The 19,712-nt window shown below is 40.5% G+C and overlaps 1 protein-coding gene across 7 annotated transcripts in view; it reads right to left on the bottom strand.

Moving 5' to 3' along the window:
- srpk3 (SRSF protein kinase 3) overlaps positions 1 to 14,161 on the bottom strand; it is a 33,918-nt gene extending 19,757 nt beyond the window's left edge. For 3 of the 7 annotated variants that reach the window (XM_067526245.1, XM_067526247.1, XM_067526249.1), the window contains exons 1-9: positions 13,284 to 13,398; positions 12,709 to 12,821; positions 7,401 to 8,371; positions 6,622 to 6,730; positions 6,428 to 6,515; positions 2,170 to 2,257; positions 1,983 to 2,089; positions 1,736 to 1,901; positions 1,309 to 1,334 (exon numbers count right to left, since the gene is read on the bottom strand). In XM_067526245.1, coding sequence (XP_067382346.1) covers positions 1,309 to 1,334; positions 1,736 to 1,901; positions 1,983 to 2,089; positions 2,170 to 2,257; positions 6,428 to 6,515; positions 6,622 to 6,730; positions 7,401 to 8,371; positions 12,709 to 12,821; positions 13,284 to 13,286 — 1,671 coding nt within the window. In that variant the 5' untranslated portion in view covers positions 13,287 to 13,398. The other 4 variants (XM_067526251.1, XM_067526248.1, XM_067526252.1 and 1 more) reach the window with 4 other exon arrangements.
- Between the last annotated feature and the right edge of the window lie 5,551 nt (positions 14,162 to 19,712).

Genomic DNA, 19,712 nt, shown 5'->3' with positions numbered 1-19,712 from the left:
TACAGAGATACACACATGTGGTAAAATAAATAACAGAAACTGTTAACTCAATAGCTTTGAACACCACTGCCTCCAAAATTATCATACCGCAAGTTAAACGGTTTAAAAAAATGAATGCTCCAAAATCCAAATTATTTAAAATTGATTTTTTGTTGTCAACAAATATTTTTATAATATAAATTCTAATCTGGTTCTGTATTCATTTAGTTTTCACAATGTGAATTGTTTATTTTAAATGAATAGAAATGTAGAGGCAACAGATTCTTACTCGAATCTGATGGTCCAGCAAGTACTTCACTCCGGAGATCGCCTCTACATTAGTAAGAAACCGTGTGCCTCCATAGCTACACAGTACTCAGCGAATAATGCAAGGAGAAATTGATCCAGCTAATGTGGAAAAACAACAGGGAAAGCCAAGGCCATGGAGGATGCTTTGCAAAATCTGATAGACACAAGAAGGCTCAAGTTGGACCAGCTGGCGAAACATAAAAGCAAGCTATGCCGTTTAATGGAGGATGACTTCAAATTGTATGTACAATTGGTCCCTCATTGGCTAAGTTGAGAAGCAAATACAATAAATGTTCAATGTTCATCATACAACCATCTCCGGAGTGAAGAACTTGTTGGACCATAAGACACGAGTAAGATCACCTCTACAAGAAATATTTTTGATATTTGCAATAATAACCAAATGTTCATTATTGTATATACCATATTTTTCTCTAATTTGTTATTATAAACTGTATTGTATGTGACACAAAAAGAGAGAGACAGAGAGAGAAAATAAATATCAGCTCACCATTGGCATCAGCCAATGAGAGACCCATATTGGTGGACCACTACCCTGTAAACACTTTCAACCTATGTTCATTCCATGTAAAAAAATAAATAAAATCAGTCAAATCAATATGTAGTTCTGAATCACGACATTTAGTAGCCTATTTCAAGCAAAAAGCTGTTGGACAATAACCTAATAAGCACCAAAGTCAGTAGGTTGTAAATACAAACAAATGGCTTGTAATCAATATCTATTTGCTTTCAGATGGCCCTTTCATCTGCTAGCATAACATGTGTAATCAAATTCTGTGAAAAATACTGCACAGTAACACGAGGTGAACATTTTGTTATTTAAATACACACACTTTGTGTTACTGACATTACACATACAAATACTGGACTCACGCATTTGCTGTTTGTCTACTTGACTTCCTTGACAGACTGTGTCTTATCCAATCATCTTGCAGCAGAGATAAAAACACACAGCAATAACCAATGAAAACACAGCAGGCCTTACACCTGGACACTTACCTGTAGATCTCTGGGAGCAGTGCTGACTATAGAAAGACACACAGAGCCAGACAGACAGAGAAAGAGATACAGGAAAACAATGTCAGAACAGTGAAGAAAGGCTTAGGAGAGAAAATTAACAGAATAAGGAAAAAGAAGAAAATAGATGAGAAATAAACAGGTTAGAAGACAGACAGCTGCACATCTGTCAGTCTGAGCAGAGTGGAAACCACAGGTCCCAGTATCACTGCTGTATAAGTGCCTCCACTACCGTAATCAGATTACTGTAAATACATACAGTATTGTTCTGATTACTTTTCTGCCTATTCTGGAAGCATGTTCAAAAGTAAAAAGAGCAACCAGGTTTACTTATTACCATCTTGATTACGGAAGTCAGGTTTCTCTGGTCCTCTACCTCAATTACATGAAACTTCTCACTGTTCCTCACCTGATGATCCAGAAGGGGGTGGGGCTCCAGCTCTCTGCCAGATGGTGGCTTCAGCTGCCAACCTCCGAACATAAATCTCATCAACCTCCAATAAAATGTTCTCTGGTTTGATGTCAGTGTGGATGATCTTACACTTCGTATGGAGATAGTCAAGACCCTGAAGGACCTGAGAGCACACACAGCCGAGTAACTGCAATGACACAGAGTAACAGGTGAAGTGAATGAGGCCAAGTCAATAAAGCCTTACCTGTCTGATGATGGTCTTGACACAGACCAGAGGAAGTCCCATGTAGTTTGACTTGATGATCCATTTTAACAGCTGATGACCCAAAACCTCAAGAACCATACAAACATCTGAGAGAGACTGAGGAAACTAAATAGGTAGACTGACAAAAAGGTAGGGAGGGAGACAGACAGGCAATGATGGAGGATACGGACTCCATTGACTCCAGAGATTTTGAAGTCATCAATCAGTTGGACGACAGTTTCTCTGTGGGGGTCAGAAGGATCACTATCCCTCACCTGGAAACACAAACAGATCTGTTATCTGCATTCATCCAGAATAATCAGACAGCAATTTAGTTCACCTTTGTTCATGACCTTAGATCTTAAGGACAGCAACCCCTAGTCCTCAAGATCCACCACACTGCTTATTTTGAACTATACTTTGACTATACAGCAGTTAGAAAAATTCCACTATAGAAGGTGCTTAAGTGAAAATACTGTAAACAAACAAAGAAACAATTCTTTCATCATTTGTCAATACAATGGAGAGTAGTCTTAACTTTACTCCTGCACAAGTCGATTATTTTGTTGATAATTCTGCAGCTACGTAAAATATTCAATAATGTTGCCCCTCTGAAAAAGAAGGTATTAAACCAGAAGAGGTGATCTCCAAGGTATAATTCACAAACTCGCAACTTAAAACAGGAGACACAAAAGTCTGAAAGAACAAAGTAGTACAAAAAAGCTCTCCGTGATGCCAGAACAGCATATTATTCATCATAAATAGAGGAAAACAAGAACAACCCCCAATTTCTTTTCAGCACTGTAGCCACGCTGACTAAAAGCCATAGTTCTGTTGAGCCTAGTATTTCCTCTGAGCAACGACTTCATGACTTTTTTTTCTCTTCATGGGAAAAAATTCACCAGATCCTCCCCCAAAATATTAGAGATAGATCTTTATGTACAATAGTGCTAGAATCATTGTTACGTGCCAGGGTAGGTGGCAATGTGGGTTTTTTTGTCTGTCATTGTTTCTCTCACGTCGTCTTGTCAGGTGATACAGCTTTGCTGATTGGCACGTTTGAACCTAATTGGCCAATACCCATTGGCTGTCCTGAACCAATCTGCTGCTACTATGCCTTACAAAAAGGGGCAGCTCCATTATCTGAGGCTTTCTTTTGTTGTGAGGTTCTTCACTGAACCATGCCATGTTTTGATATGTGTGTTTTGATTATGTTGTGGTGTGATGCTTGATGTAGGTAAGTGGGGGTACCCTTATTGTGCTTTTCAACTGGAAGATGTTTGTGGACAGCCAGGCTTTTGTTTTAACCTTGTTTCCTTACTCACGCTGATAGATGCAAGTTGGCGCCCCCCGAGGCAGACGTGTTTGCTTGCTCTGCTCTCAAATGTCAGATTTTTCTTCTTCTGTGTTTTTTGTTTTTTCTGCAGTGGACAAATGCCATGCACAACAGACAGGCATTACTGGACCTTACCAACTCACAAACACATCTTGACTTCACTAGTTTTATTCCGCTGGAGCTACAACTCATTGTTCGCACGCAGAGTCACCACCGAAACCACCCCGGGGGCCACGAAGCACCGGGCTCGAGTGAGTTAGCTGAACCCAGGAGAGCGCTTCGGAGACAGCGACGCAAGTGAGGCGTGAGGGGAGGGCTCCATGCTAGGCTAAAAGCTCGCGCTAGCCAACCGCCGCTACCTAGCCTCCTGTTAGCGAATGTGCGGTCTCTGGAAAACCAACTGGATAAGCTACGAGCCAGGACTACGTTCAACGGGAAATCAGAAAGTGCTGCGCCCTGATTTTCACAGAGACCTGGATGTCAGACAAATTCGCAGACAATGCCATTCAGTTACAGTCTCACTCTTTTCGCCGAGGTGACTTTAGCCAGTAAGGCTAAAGGGGGAGGTTTGTGTGTTTGTCAACAACTCATGCTGTGGAGATATACAGACGGTTGATGAGCACTGTTCACCAGATGTGGAGTTTTTACTGCTGAAGCGCCGTCCTTATTATCTACCGAGGGAATTTGTTGCTGGCAACTTCAAACAGTGTAGTTTACGGACTGTATTCCCCAAATACCACCAGCATGTGGACATTCCCACCCATGATAAGAACACTCTGGATCATGTTTACAGCAACATACGTGGTGCATACAGGGCTGCACCCCGCCCCCACTTCGGACATTCAGACCACATCTCTTTGTTCCTTTACCCTGCTTACAGACAAAAACTTAAACAAACACACTCTGTCACCAAACAGGTTAAACTCTGGACCTCAGAGACTGTTTTGCCATGACAGACTGGGATGTGTTTAAAGCTGCAGCCACTCTGGAGGAATCTTCCGTCAGCGTACAGGACAACATCGTGCCCACCATACAAATCAGGAAGTTTCCCAACCAGAAGCCCCGGATAAACAGTCAGGTACGTCACATTCATTTAGATCAGGCAATGAGACAAAGTACAAATCTGCAAAGTATGGACTGCGAAAAGCCATCACAGTGGCCAAGAGGCAGTACAGAGAGAAGCTGGACAGCTTCTATTCTACTGCTGACTCGGGGCGGATGTGGCAAGGCCTGCAGCACATTACAGACTACAGGAGCACCACCAACCACACCACCTCAGCAGTATGCCTACCGGCCCAACAGGTCCACCCCAGATGCCATTGCTGCTGCCATTAACTCTTTCCCTCTCTCACCTGGAAAATAAAGACTCCACCACTGCACACCACCCTCTATGACAGGTCCTAGACTCCGTCCTGGATCCTAGACTTCCTGACTGCCAGGCCTCAGTCTGTCAGGATTGGTAATAGGACTTCAGCCAGTATCACTACAAACATTTGCACTCCACAGGGTGGTGTACTCAGCCCCACCTACGACTGTGTCGCCTCCCACAAGGACAACATCATCCTGAAGATTGCAATCGACACTGCAGTGACAGGACGCATCGCTGGCAGGGACGAGGCAGCGTACAGGAGGGAGTTGGCCAGTCTGGTGTCATGGTGTGGTAACAACAACCTCACCCTCAACACAAACAAGAAGAAGGAGATGATAGTGGATATGAGAAAGAAGAGAACGCATCAGCCAATGTTCATCTGGGAGCTTGAAGTGGAGAGGGTGAGCAACTTTAAATACCTGGGTGTCCACATCAGTGAGGACCTCACTTGGATACCTCACATCACGCAGCTGGTCAAGAAGACCCAACAGCGGCTGTAGGAGGCTGAGGAAGTTTGGCATGTTGCCTAAGGTCTTCAGCAACTTTTACAGCTGCGTCATCGAGAGTGTCCTGACCAACTGCATCACTGTGTGGTATGGCAGCACTACTGTCATGGACTGCAAAGGCCTGCAGAGAGTGGTGAAGACTGCACAGAAGATCACCAGGACTCCACTACCTCTCTGCAGAGCATCTACCACTGCAGAGTCCACAGGGGAGCTGCTTCCATCCTCAAAGACCCCTCCCACCCCCAGCTCAGACTGTTCACATATCTACCCTGAGGACGGAGCTACAAATGTGTGAAATGCAGGACTTCCAGACTGAAAAACTCTTTCTTCCCCTCTGCCATCAGACTCCTAAAAAGCTGACAGGAGTTTGCAATCATGGACATAACTGTTTACATGGACATAACTTTTTACATTCCTTTACATTTTTGCTTTTATACATCCATTATTTATCAGAATTGCACTACCTCACTTTTTATTGCTCTTACTTTTTTTCTATTTTATTTTACTGTACTATTACTATTTTTTGTTCCCATTAGTTAACCTTATTTTTATACAGACAGCATTTATTGTGGATGGCAAAGTAAGAATTTGCCAGGGAAACATGCTTTCTGTCTGTGCATATGACAATAAACACTTTTAATCTTGAATCTTTGAATCTAGATCCTATCCCTCTTAGACTGCTTTTTACCCATAACTTACAACCTATCTGCTAGACCCTATTCCACCTAGACTGTTCAGGGAAGCTTTACCCTTAATAGACACGGTCATGTTAGATATCACCAATCTATCTTTAGAAATAGGCTATGTACCACAGGCCTGTAAGCTAGCTGTAATCAAACCACTACTTAAAAAAACACTGTCTCGACTTAGGTGTTTTAGACAATTACAGACCAATATCCAATCTCCCCTTTATTTCTAAAATCCTTGAAAAAGTAGTTGCAAAACAAGTATGCGACCACCTGTACAGGAATAATTTGTATTAAGACTTTCAGCCAGGATTTAGAGTTCATCATAGTACAGAAACAGCACTAGTAAAAGTCCCCAACGATCTTCTCTTGGCCTCAGATAATGGGCTAGTCTCTATACTTGTTCTGTTGGATCTTAGTGCTGCATTCGATGCCATTGATCACAACAATTTATTACAGAGAAAGGAAGATGAAATGAAAAATGAACTGCTCTAGGTTGGTTTAAATATTATCTAATTTGAAATATATTATTATCTAATGAGACTCACACATCTAAGCAGTTTGATCTCATCCAGAGCCGTCTCGGTGTAATGTGGAGCGCTCTTCACCACTTTCAGTGCCACAAAACGCTTCTTCCTAAACACAAAACACAGGGTCACAGGGAGTAAACAGTACCAAACCTGTACCAAAGGCCTTAAAAGTTTTTGAAAACAAGATGATTAATGAGAACTGTGGGTCGTACTGCAGATCCCAACATAGCCAGACTGTAGAAAAATGTCCCCAGCCCAGTTTCCTGACCACGTGGTACCTCCCATTGAATAGGTCACCGATCTTCACAGGGTAGTAACCACCTGGAAAACAGCAGGGACAGAGACACACTAAAAACACTGCAATGACTACACCTGTTCCCTGGTTTTGGAACTTGTAAGAGTTTTTTCTGGAGAAACGGGAGGTCTACACGTGGGTTACTTGTGGACGACTTTGTATATGCACCAAGTATCTCAAATTATCTGGGTGTCTTGGAATCTGTGGACAGATGACACATGGTCAGATATAACAAATGCTATTTAAGTATATTGCTAATAACATGGTGCCAATTTGAGTGTTTTTGAGAGATCGTTATCGAGATCGAGATTAAAACTACTACTAAACATTACTTTAGACCCAAGATACACACAGCCTTGCCAAAAATATTTAAGTCAGCTGTGCCTAAACTTTAAGATTCATGTTGCCACACTGTTGTAAAATGCAGAAAGGGACACTTTTTTTTATCTGTAAAGCGACCTTGAGTGTCATGTAAGGCACCTATTAACAATTATTATTAACCTTTTGCCAACATTGTCTTATTAATAATAATTGTCCCTTTAACTATCCTCCATAAAATCCCAGAATATATTCAGAATAAATATTTGTTGTAAATATCATACACCCTATAGTTTTAGGTGATTATTGTACCTGAAACCAGAGCACCTGACATTAAAAGGTTTATGGTCCGGTCATCTGATCTGTGAATCATCTTACCTTTGCAGTAGTCTGATGGGTCTTCCTGCTCCTCATCATCTGAGCCAAGTAGGTGAGCAGAGGGTGGGGTTAATTCAAGGGGTGGGGGGGTTAATTCAACGGGTGGCGGGGCCGGAGCCGGAGCCGGAGGCGGTGTTGTCAGACCATGGGTGGCTGATGGCATTATGAAAGGCAGACCAATGGGGAGGCTGAGAGAGTCAGGGGAGCAAAGGACGGACGTGGAGGAGGAGCAGAGTGGGGTGTACAGGTGGGAGGAAGTGCTGGAGGTGAAGGTTATGGAGTTCAACAGGAAGGGGTCAGGGTGAGGGGGGGTTAATGGGGGTGTGGGAGGATGTGGAGCAGATAATGAAAGAGACTCTGAAGCACTGTGTGCAATATTGTGGGGTGAACTTTGAGGTGAACTTGGAGGGGATTTGGAGCGATGTGATTGGCTAGCAGAAAGAGTCCTGTAATGTGATTTTGAGGAATTTGGGGTATACATTTGGTTAACACTGTGCTGTGATTCACTGGGGATGCAGGTGGGGCTTTGAGATGTGTCAGAAGGTGATTGGCTGGGACTGTGGATAGGGACATGAGATGTGGCAGAAGGTGAATGGCTAAATATTTGAGTCACTTTGGTAAGTAATGGGGTGGTTTGAAGGGAAGTTTTAGGAGGTACCAGAGGTGCTAAAGGGTAATCTGTTGTAGAAAGAAGGGGGATGTTTTCAGGAGGTGGTGAGGGTGTTTGGGCACGCTGGAGGGGCTGTGGGGTGGTTTCGGTCAATAACATGGTGGAGTGTTGGGGTGTCTGTATGTGTTTTTTGGTGGTTTCATATAGGTTTTCTGGATGTTTAAGCACATTTTCTGGTGATGTTGTGGATTCTGGAGTAGTTTGAGGGGACAGATGGGTGGCTGGAAGGCAACTCTGCAGTGGTGTGGGGGGCAGGCTGCTGTCAGGGTTCAGACATTGAAGGTTACAGAGGTCATCAGGCCTGTGAAACAGAGAAAATTAAGTTTTCCACAGCAAAGCATTTGGGAAATGCAATTTACAATGCACTTGAAAGACTTTTACCCCAAGGGAGGTTCTTGAACTGTTCCTTGGGGAAATAAAAATACCAAGAACCTTTTAGTAGAAATGCAGCTTAATAGTCTGTAAAACAGTGACTGAGATGATAATGATGGAATCAGGAAGAGACAGAATATGACTGTAAACTAGTCATTTGCCAACTTTAGTTTCTTGTTCTTCACCTAAGCTCAGTCCGACCACTGATTTAGGAGGTTAACATCCTTTATCCAGCAGAGTTACCACAGACTGAGTCTAAAAGCCTAATACATAAAACCTTATGTGTTGACTTTTCTGACTGCATTACAGTCTTCTTTAGTGTCATTACACTGAGGTTAAAAACTGGCTTCTTCTGATAGTTTCACTGCAATGAGCCTTGTAGCTGTTCTGTAGCTCATCTGAAGTAGCTCTGACTGGCAACCTTTAAAAATTTAAATCAACACACTTGGATCACATTTCAGGTGATGGGGGTTATGGTTCAGGTGAGAGCCGATCAGAGCTTTGGGGGGCGGGGGGGTTGTTCTCTGATGTAAATAATACAAATTGATTGCATGCTATTTGATTGTGATTACATATTAACACTGCACTATTTTAGTGCACCTTGTTGCCTTGCAGCTACTTGTTTCAAATAGGAAACATCCTGGTTCAGAACTACAATTTGATTTATTGATTCCCTGATACGATATGAACATTTAAGCAGTTTAACATGTTTGTTTCTCTCTCTGTGTTAATTATCAAATGTAAGACAAATATGCTTAACTTACAGTAAATAAACATTTAATTAATATTAAATATCTGAATTATTTAAAGTAATTAAAAATAAACAATTAGCTTTGAGCAAATTAGATCAGAATTAATTTCCATTTTAAAACGCAGAAACACAATTTGATAAAACTACTTAAACATAAAACACACACATTAAGTTCGGTACACATACCTGAAACAAACCTACTAGGTAGGTTTCAATATTCCGTATTTATCAAATGTGATAATTCACCTGTATGATCATTTTGGAGGCTGTAGTGTTTGAAGCTGTTGGCTTATGTCGTGTTCTGCCAACAGGAGTTTGTGTTTTGTTTCTGTTTTTACATGTGTATGAATGAAGCTATATGATAAGTACAGAAACTCTATGTATGACACTGTTTAATGTCATACAGCAGCTGAATCAAATCCTCTAAACCATCCTCTAAACCAATTACCTTAATGAAGTAAGGATTTATTGTAGGACTGCTGGATTTAACTGACTTATTTTTAGTTTTAGGAATCCCTAAGAATCAGACATCTGAGTGAAAATGTATTAATTTCTGCAACAGAGAGTACATACAACATTATACACTGCAACATTAAACACTGGGTAAAGTTTTAAAAGATCAATAGAAATAGATAGATAGAATTCGGACACTGACACCATCACTGAATGCCCCTGCCCTTCTGTCAGTCAAAAAATTTGCCAGAACTTGCTCAGCTTTAATATTTGTATCAATCGTAGGTAAGTGGTGACTGCATACATACAGTCAGCTTTCTCTTTAGTCTGGTAATGTAATTAATCAGCCAACAAGCTGCTGTGATTAAAGCAACAGTGGATGAGTTTTACTTGTTCAACTTGTGTGTTGAATAACAGTTTTCATTATTACAATTAAGAACAGTAACAATTAGTATAGTAGTATAGTAACATTTACTGAAACTACTGAACCCTATCCTATCTATTCAAGTTCCAATAAAATGCATCTAGCTGAGTTACTGACACTAATGGCCCTTACATTTAAAAAAAAAAAAAAAGCTTCATTATTCATATGTGAGTGTATTGCTAAAAGTGTAGGCTTTGGATATGTGACCTTTTTGTTAAATGGGCAGTGTGAATGCAGACATTGGCCAATGTCAAATAATTAAATTTAAAGATTGGCCCCATTAGTTTTCTGACCACAGCTACAAAGACACTTACTCCAGTGGTTATTCAGAGTCATTACAAAGTGATTGTTAACTCCCAGGCAGTGGTTGTTATGTTGAACCCTGTCTCTTCACCAATGTGCAGGGAGTGCCCCCATAAATAACACATTTTCTTTGTCCTGTCATCAATTTGAATCATGAAATTATCCTTACTGAGAGGTGATCTGAACTGCTCTTTGACACTAAAGCATGCAGTAAATCTACAGCAACAGTACCCTCAAAGCATGCTTTAGTGTCAGATTATGAACACAGGCATTTTAAATTTCAGAGAGAGAGAAGAGGAGGACACAGAAACCGGGACTGCATTTCTAGGCAGGTGTACTAATTTACAGAATAACCCAGTTCTATTCCAGAATTTATCATTTTTTTCCAAATAGAGCTATTTAATCATCTGGGGAAGATTTCTGTAAGTTTTTTATATATCGAATTAAACAAATCCAATTCCAAAAAAGTTGGGATGATGTGTAAAATGTTCATAAAAACAGAATGCAATGATTTGCAAATCTCATCAACCCATATTTTATCCCAATAGAACATAAATTACATATCAGATGTTGAAACAGATATTTTACCATTTCATGGAAAATAATAGCTCATTTTAAATTTGATGGCAGCCACACATCTCAAAAAAATTGTGGAACAAGAAAAATGTTCCTCAACTGAAAATTGTGAAGATTTTGAAGATCCCACCATCTACGGTATATAATATCATCAAAGGTTTAAGAGAATCAGGAGGAATCTCTATGGACAGGGACAAGGCTGAAGGTCAAAACTGGATGTGTGTGATCTTTGGTCCCTCAGGAGGCACTGCAATAAAAACAGGAATGATTCTCTACTGGACATCACTGCATGGGCTCAGGAACACTTCCAGAAATCAGTCTGTGAGCATAGTTCACTGTGCAATCGCTGTTTTAACTTACAGTGTGAGAGCAAAATTTAATTGTGTTTTTAAAGTATTGTTTGTTATTATTTGCATGGAGACATGATATGTGCTTCATTTGTAGTATATTACTTTATCCAGAACACTTTACTTAATTTGAAGCATATATAATATACATTTCTTGCAAAATTTAAATGGCATACATGGAAATTAAGTATTACTGTGGTCTATTAGAATTAAATAAACATGTTGGCTTAAGATATCTACACCAAAATCTAGACCATGGGCAAAAATGCAATTATTCCTAACCCCAATTGGGCCACCTATATTAAACTGGTCTGGCTCCATCGCTGAATTTATAAAATACAAAGTAACAGCTTTAACTGTGTCTACAGTGGAAAAGGCTGGACTGAAATCGGTTTTACTGAGACCATGCCTATTCAGTGTACTGTGTCACAGTCTGGCAAAAATCAGTCTTGACTTCATCCACTAGTTCGTCATTCAGACTCTGGTCCCAGCTCTTGTCTCTCATGCATCACCTTACAGATGATAACTTTCCAGATACCACATTAACACTGTTTTGTACACAAAAACAGGATTGTAGACTGTAAATATCGCATCTAATTCAAAAACATGCATTTCTTAAGCTCTGATTATTTTGAGGAAACCAGATACCTAATTTGACACAGGCATGTGTCAAAAGAAACTCCCACTTATGGTACACTTGTATCTAATGCACACGCACACAGACACACACCATAACCCTAACCCTTTGAGTGATGGATATTGTTAAGATTTGCACAGATACACCGAAATAGACTGAAGTGTGTGCGTTTCTATGTGTATGTCTGTTGTGAGATCATGATTCAGTCTTGGTGTCTATTATTGGAACTGAGTCTCTGCAGGCCGAGAATCAAACCTGTTTGTGTAGAACACAACTTAAATTAGCACAAACAATAGGAGCAAGGCACCACTTTTAGCTTAGCTGTTAACTAGATAAGTTGTAAAATGTTCAATAAACCCATTTGTATCACTCATCCATATAATGCAGAAATGTCATTGCAAAATGGATGTTTAACCAATTAATAGTTACCATATCAAAACCAGTAAAGAACCTGTTTTCTTCACATAAAACCTTCATTTTTTTACATTAGTAACATTCTGAATGCAGAACTTTTGTGTCTTTCTACAAAGATGTATTGATACATTTAATGTACCAGATCTGAATATTTCTTCCACTGCTGCTTCTGATCCTCTAAATGATTATACTCAGCATGAGAATGACAACTGTGACAATAATGTTAATGTTTAAACACTAAGACAGTTGCCTGGAATGGGCCTCCAGCCTTAGTCCACAGACGTTTCTCTCTCAGCTAAATTTATCCTCTGAGCGTATGTGGGGGATGTGGTGGGGGGTGGGGGTCCTCAGAGTGTCTTACGTCTCTGCATATTTCTCACCGGATCTCATCTGTTCGGACCTTCCGATGCTTTTTGCCCCTCCGCCGGTGTTTCTTGCCAGTGGTGGCAGAGTTTCCAGTTCCAGCTCCGACTGCTGCCGACATGAGAGACAGCACATAGAGTCACATTCAGTCATAGTCACTTCATTTTCTGTTTTCACAACTACAGCTCCTCTAAAAGGTTAAGGTTCAATAACAAACCAGTCTCTATTTAAAAACTCCTTATCAGTATGAATTAAAGTACTAAAATAAGTCACGCTCTATTTTGGGATTCAACCCATATACTAAACTGCATTTATAAATCATGAAGATAAAAATTACATCACAGTTATAATAATATTTTAGACCTAACTAAAAACAATAATTATGTGATTTAGCGCATTTCTTTAAACTCTTAATGGATGGATGGTGGATATTAATCAGTTTTGCGCATTTTCTAGTAGATACTAGAAAGTCAGATTTCACTATTATGAATCCTTTGCAAGGAAGGCTCTAAAACTCCAGTTTTTCCCCTCTAAGCGTTGTTAGCTGAAGCATGACGGGTCACAGCCTCTTACCATTAGCTGATTCTAGCTAGCTTAGTTTGTTAGCTACTCAAGAGTTCAGAGAGTTGATTTAGCGGCCACCGAGAAACAGAAACAGAAACGACAGCTGTCGATTGGAGCACCAATCTGGGTCAGGGCTACTTTACCTATCAACATCCTGGTTACCGGTACACAAGCCGAACCGGGTCAAATAAGTCTATCCCGGATGGGTGCCGGTACTGTCAGTTAGCTCGTTAGCCTTCGTTAGCCCGCTGAACCGGCGGTGAAACACTGAGTCAGCCCGGCAGAAGGAGGTCCAGGAACTAGCCCGGGTCAGAACAGGTGAGTCTGGTGCAGCGTGGTGACCTGAGCTGGTGGTCTGTCCGTTATCCCGGTTAGACAACAGCTGACGTTCCGTTAACTATACACTTGGGGTTCTCTCTCCAGGATCCGACCGTGTCACTGTCGTGTTTGCACCGGGTCCAGTTGGTTATTCTGGGCGTGTTTTTCGTTTCCACCGTTCATGGTCTCAACAGCTGCTGAGTCTGAAACCGGACACCGGTCTCAACGCATGCGCAGTAACCAGCCAGAGGGAGAAGGATCCAAACTGGGAGCGGGGGAGAAACCTGGACTTCTTAACAAGAGGGGCGTTAGTTGGTGGGCGGGAAATCGAAATACATACTGTAAGGTACATGAAGTGTGGCGAATTCTTTTTATGCTTAGACCCCACGTATTTGGAAAGTTCGTTAGTAGTATAAAGGTCAAGTCAAGTCAAGTCAAGCTTTATTGTCAGTTCTTCCACATGTACAGTACATACATACAGGGAACATACAGGGAATTGCATTTCTCTCGGATCCATGGTGCTTACAGGTAGTTCTAACAGTGGAGCCTAAGATCTAGATCACATAAATATAAAAATATAAAATACACTATACAATAAGGGCATTGGAGAGTATACTATTAAAAATACAATACAAAGTACAATAAAGTAAAAATAAAGTAAAAATGATAAAATAAATAATAATATATAATAAAATATAACAAAAATATATTGATCTGTTGATGTGAAGAGTCAGTCCACAGACCTGTTACTGCCAGAAAACAAATTATTACGTTGAAAGGTGTGGACTCATCACCTGTTTGGTTAATTTTAAGAAAGTATTGAGAAAACAACTGTGGTGCATCATAGAAATATTGTTTCCCTGGTTTTACAACAGTTCAGATCAAGAATAGCCTCCAGGAGGTCGGTGTCTGTGTTAAAATCAACCATCAGAGGGTTTACCACAAGATAGAAACAGCCACAGAAACAGGAAGAGTAGATAATAGTTAAAACCTGTAAAAAGCCTCTAGAGATCTGAGACAACATGCTATGGACAAATGAGACCAAGATGAACTTCTCTGCCGCAGGATAATGGGAAGAGAAGAAACCGTTCAGAGTCTGAAGCTTCCACTTCAGTGGAGTCAGGCTAAAAGTGTGTTTTTGGTGGGGGCAGGTGCGGCCACAACAGGAACTGGTTCTCTTTTTTGTTTTTTTAATGAGGGGGAGGCTGTATCTCAGCTGGGAAGGCAGCCGTCCCTAGAGCACAGGGTCAGTGGTTCAACCCCCAGTCCCGGCTATATTTGGAAGGAGGAATGAAGACACTGAACCCCTAACAGCCTATTCTCCATCCCCAGCTGTGCAGTGCCGGTTTAAGCCCGGTAGAAATTGGGGATGGTTGTGTCAGGAAGGGCATCCGGCATAAAAACTTTGCCAAATCAATATGCAGACAATGATTCACTGTGGCGAACCTTAAACTTATGGTATAAGCCAAAAGGACAAAAAAAAAAAAAAAAACAGAGATGGGATGCTCACTGAAGCAGCAGGATGAAAAGACTTCGAGACAAATTATCTGCTCAGAGTCAGAGAAATGCTTCTTCACAACTGTGTGGACAGAATTTCACAGAACAGATGGACTATGAGCTGAAGATTATTGTATGTTTTTTTTAGGAAGGAACAGTCTAATCTTCAGTGGAAGAGACTGTCAGACCTGAATCCACCAAAAACACTCAAAATCATCCCAAAACATTTTTCACTAAAAGAGATGCGGATCTGTCTCTTGGACATTGTGATCTGTAGCGGGAGCAGGGAGCAGGTGGAGAAAAATCTACGGAGGTGGAGCTCTGCTCTGGAAAGCAGAGGAATGAAGGTTAGCCACAGCAAGACAGAATAAGTGTGTGAATGAGAGGGACCCAAGTGGAACAGTGAGCTTACAGTGAGCAGAGGTGAAGAAGGTGCAGGACTTTAAGTACTTAGTTGTGTTGTGTGACAAAAGAGTATTAGCGAGAGTGAAAGGAAAGGTGTTGAGACCAGCGATGTTCTACATCTTAGAGACAGTGACACTGAAGAAAAGACAGGAGGCAGAGCTGGAGGTAGCAGTTCTCTTTGGGAGTGACAAGGATGGATAGGATCAGGAATGAGAACAGAGGGACAGCTCATGGTAGATGTTTTGGAGATAAAGTCAGAGAGGCCAGATTGAGGTGGTTTGGACATGTTCAGAGAAGAGACTGTGAATATATCGGCAGAAGGATGCTGAGGTTGGAGCTCCCAGGCAGGAGGTCTAGAGGAAGACCAAAGAGGAGATTTATGGATGTAGTGAGAGAGGACATGAAGTTAGTTGGTTTGAGAGAAGAGGATGCAGAGGACAGGGTTAGATGGAGGCACATGATTTGCTGTGGCGACCCCTGATAGGGAACAGCTCAAAGGAAAGAAGAAGATGCTGATCTGTCTCTGTCACATTGGAAGCTAAAAGTAGTTTGCAAGTATTTTGGTGTCATTACTACAGCTCTGCTTTTGCCTTTGACTGCAGGCATGGAGCGTCATTTACCTCATATGGTAACATCTCTGCAGGTTTCAGTTGATGTTATATGAGTTTGCTCTCAATCACTCCTTCTGTCTCCCCCCATAGCAATTAAACATCCAAGTTTCGATTAGTTTTTTTTTGTTTTTCCTCATTTGACAACATGCTCACACCTCATCTTTCACACATCCATTCACTGCAAACACTGTTGAAAGTCCCATGCATGATAATGTTCTCTTTCTTGGTTGATATAATCATTATTGTAATTGGCATTTCAATGTGTTGTTTTCCCTTCTCTGTTACAAGCCTTGAGTCAGTTTGTGACAAGCAGGGGCTTGTTTTTTGTGTTTAATGAACAGCTTCTTTTCAGCTATGTTGATAATCTGACTTTGTTGAGATTGCTCTATTGTTTCTTCCTGTTGCCTTAGGGGATGTTTGGTTTATATTGCAGGTGAGTAGTTTCCTTTGGCTGTTTTTGACCTTTTTCTGTACTTTAATTTTTCACTTTTGTTTGGAGAGGAACATTTGTGTCAGGTATTATTACAGAAATTTGTTGGAGAGAGTAGCATTTGGACTCCATTTGCTGGGTCAGGTGAGTGTTTGACAGAGGCTTTGTTTTGTGGTGGGCCTTAATTGGGGTGTTTAGTGTTGTTCTACTATATAAATGAGTGATGTAAACTGTTTACAAATTAACTTGAATCTGAAAAAAAAATGTAGTGTTCTAATTTTCTTCTAATTTAGTCCTTCCTTTTTCATATTTTAGGGTAGTGTTTTAGTATAGTAAAGTATCCAGTTTGCTGTGTAAAGCTTACCCTCTCTGATCATTAGAGGCAGTTTTTAAATGCTAAATGGTGTGTACTTATATAATGCTTTTCTACCTATCGGCACTCAAAGTGCTTTACACTGCTTCTCATTCACTCATTCGCACTCTTAATCACACACACACACTCATGCACCGATGGGGGAGCTGCTATGCAGCTGCCAAGGAAAACATTTTAAAATATCTTATCTCATATTTATGAGTTACAGAAATACAGATCTTGTATTTACAAGGTTCGTATCTCTTAATTATGACTTATGAATGTCAAATATGAGAATGTTACAGAACTTGCCTTAGAATAATCAAGTTTTTAACATCTCAGAGTATCAGAGTAGTTCAGTGGTAATTTTCAATACTTCCAAAAGTCTAAAGTAAAACAGAACTGTAGAGATAATCTGATGTAATTAGTATTCACACTGCAGGTGTTTCTCTTTCTTGCTCCTCATACACATTTTTCTGCCATTCTATATCCCCCAATCTATTATCAATTATAAAAATTAATGCTCAATTGTACTGTAATTATTTGTCTGTGGTTTAAGTAAAATGGTAAATGGTCTGCACTTATATAGCACTTTTCTAACTATTGGCACTCAAAGACAACAGAAACAAACGTTGACAACAAGAGAGGAACTTAGTTAACCAAAAATAAACACTAGACTCAGGAATAACAAGGCTGGAAAATCTAATAGTCTAAATGACCACACAGGGGAAAAACTAGGAGTGTAACAAACTGAAATAAAACTAGCATAGGCTACTAAATAAACAAGACAGCCATAAACATGAATTGACTAGTAACAGGTAATACACGGAGGGGGACTAAGGAAAACTGACAAACAGAGGTAAACCAGATAAATAAGGCACGGACAACCATAAAAGTCACTACACAGGTAAACACACAGGGAAGTCTAAGGAAATTAACAAACAGATAAACTAAATTAACAAGACACGGAAAAACAAAACTGCAAACAGGAATATCACCAAACCTCAGACCAAAGGGGAAAGCTGCACATGGTCCAGAATACAAAAGTCCAAGAGAAACAAGAGTCCCGAATGCAAGAGTCCATGAAACACACATTCAGCTTTTACCTAGAGTCCAGAGTCTACTGTGGGGTTGGTGAGGGTAATAACGACAACAATGAAGACAGGAACAACAACGACAGTGACCACAAGGATATGGAAGGGGATTGAAGGGAAGACTGAACCTGGACTGAACCAGGTACTGGGTTTATTGAGCCAGTGGGGAAGACTTGGGGTAGAGCATGCAGTTTAAAATGTGGGTCTGGGGAGTGTTATGTACAATGAGGGAGAACATGTTTTAACCGTCTAATGTGGTGTGTTTTATTTATTTATTTGTCCCCCCCATGGGTAATTTGTATAATGTATTATTTAGGTTTTCTTTAAATTTGTATAGTATAAGTAAATGGTCTGCACTTATATAGCGCTTTTCTACCTATCAGCACTCAAAGCGCTTTACACTGCTTCTTATTCACCCATTCACACTCACAATCACACACACATACATACGCCAGTGGAGGAGCTACTATGCAGCTGGCCAACACTCACCAGGAGCAACTAAGTTTGGGTTTAGTGTCTTGCTCAAGGACACTTTGACATGTGACCAGAGGAGTCGGGGATTGAAACAACAACTGTGAGATTGGTGGCCAACCGCTCTACCTTCCTGCGCCACAGTTACCCCTTTCATAAGGTTTTTGTTTTGTTTTCAAATTCAATTATCTTTTGTCTAATTATTGTAATTGGCATTTCACTGTTGTTTTCACTCCTTTGTTATGAGCCTTGAGCCACTTTGTGACAGTGTTATTTCAGACATGAAGTTTACAAGTCATCGTAAATACAAATTTCAATTCAAAACATATTTTCACTTCATGATTCTACCACACACAACAAACTGTAAGTGCTTGGTCTTGTTACCATACTGATGGAACAAGACCAACTCCCTTTTTACCAGCTGCAACATTAAAATCTAAGAACACATTAATGCAGCGATAATAATCCAATAATCCAAAAATATCATTCACTCATGAAATGAGACATTCTGAAGAGAAAGAGGACTTTACCTTTTGTTACTAAAATGAAAGTGAAAACCAAATGATTGAAGTAACATTTGGAATACTGAACTTTTACTAGTGCTCTAGACTAGACCAATGCCACTCCTGCGTTTTTTTTATGTAGATGAAAATGAGTTTTATGGACAAATCATTTGATACTCTTTCCTTTCAGCTGTACCCTTTCAGGGGTCTCCACAGTAAATCATGTGCCTCCATCTAACCCTGTCCTCTCTCTCTCACACCAACTAACTTCATGTCCTCCTGCCTGGCAGCTCCAACTTCAGCATCCTTCTACCGATATATTCACAGTCTCTCCTGTGAACATGTCCAAACCACCTCAATCTGACCTCTCTGACTTTATCTCCAAAACATCTAACATGAGCTGTCCCTCTGTCCTCATTCCTGATCCTATCCATCCGTGTCACTCCCAAAGAGAACTGCTACCTCCAGCTCTGCCTTCTGACTTTTCTTCAGTGCTACTGTCTCTAAGCTGTAGAACATCGCTGGTCTCACCACCATTTTGAACACCTTTTCTTTCATTCTCACTGATACTCTTTTGTCATACAACACACCTGACACTTTTCTCCACCTGTTCCGACCTGCTTGCCTATACAGAAAAATCTTTTGATATTTTACATAAATAAAGAAATTCCTTACATTTAAATATATAACACGGTATAAAATAAATTAGTGTCAGTGCAGAAATTCAGTAACAACAATAAAACATTTGAAATTTGAG

The sequence above is a fragment of the Channa argus genome, chromosome 13, assembly GCF_033026475.1.
Source record: "Channa argus isolate prfri chromosome 13, Channa argus male v1.0, whole genome shotgun sequence".
Taxonomy (NCBI): Eukaryota; Metazoa; Chordata; class Actinopteri; order Anabantiformes; family Channidae; genus Channa; species Channa argus.
The sequence above is the reverse complement of the archived record's forward strand: the minus strand, read 5'-3'. Positions and strand labels throughout refer to the sequence as shown.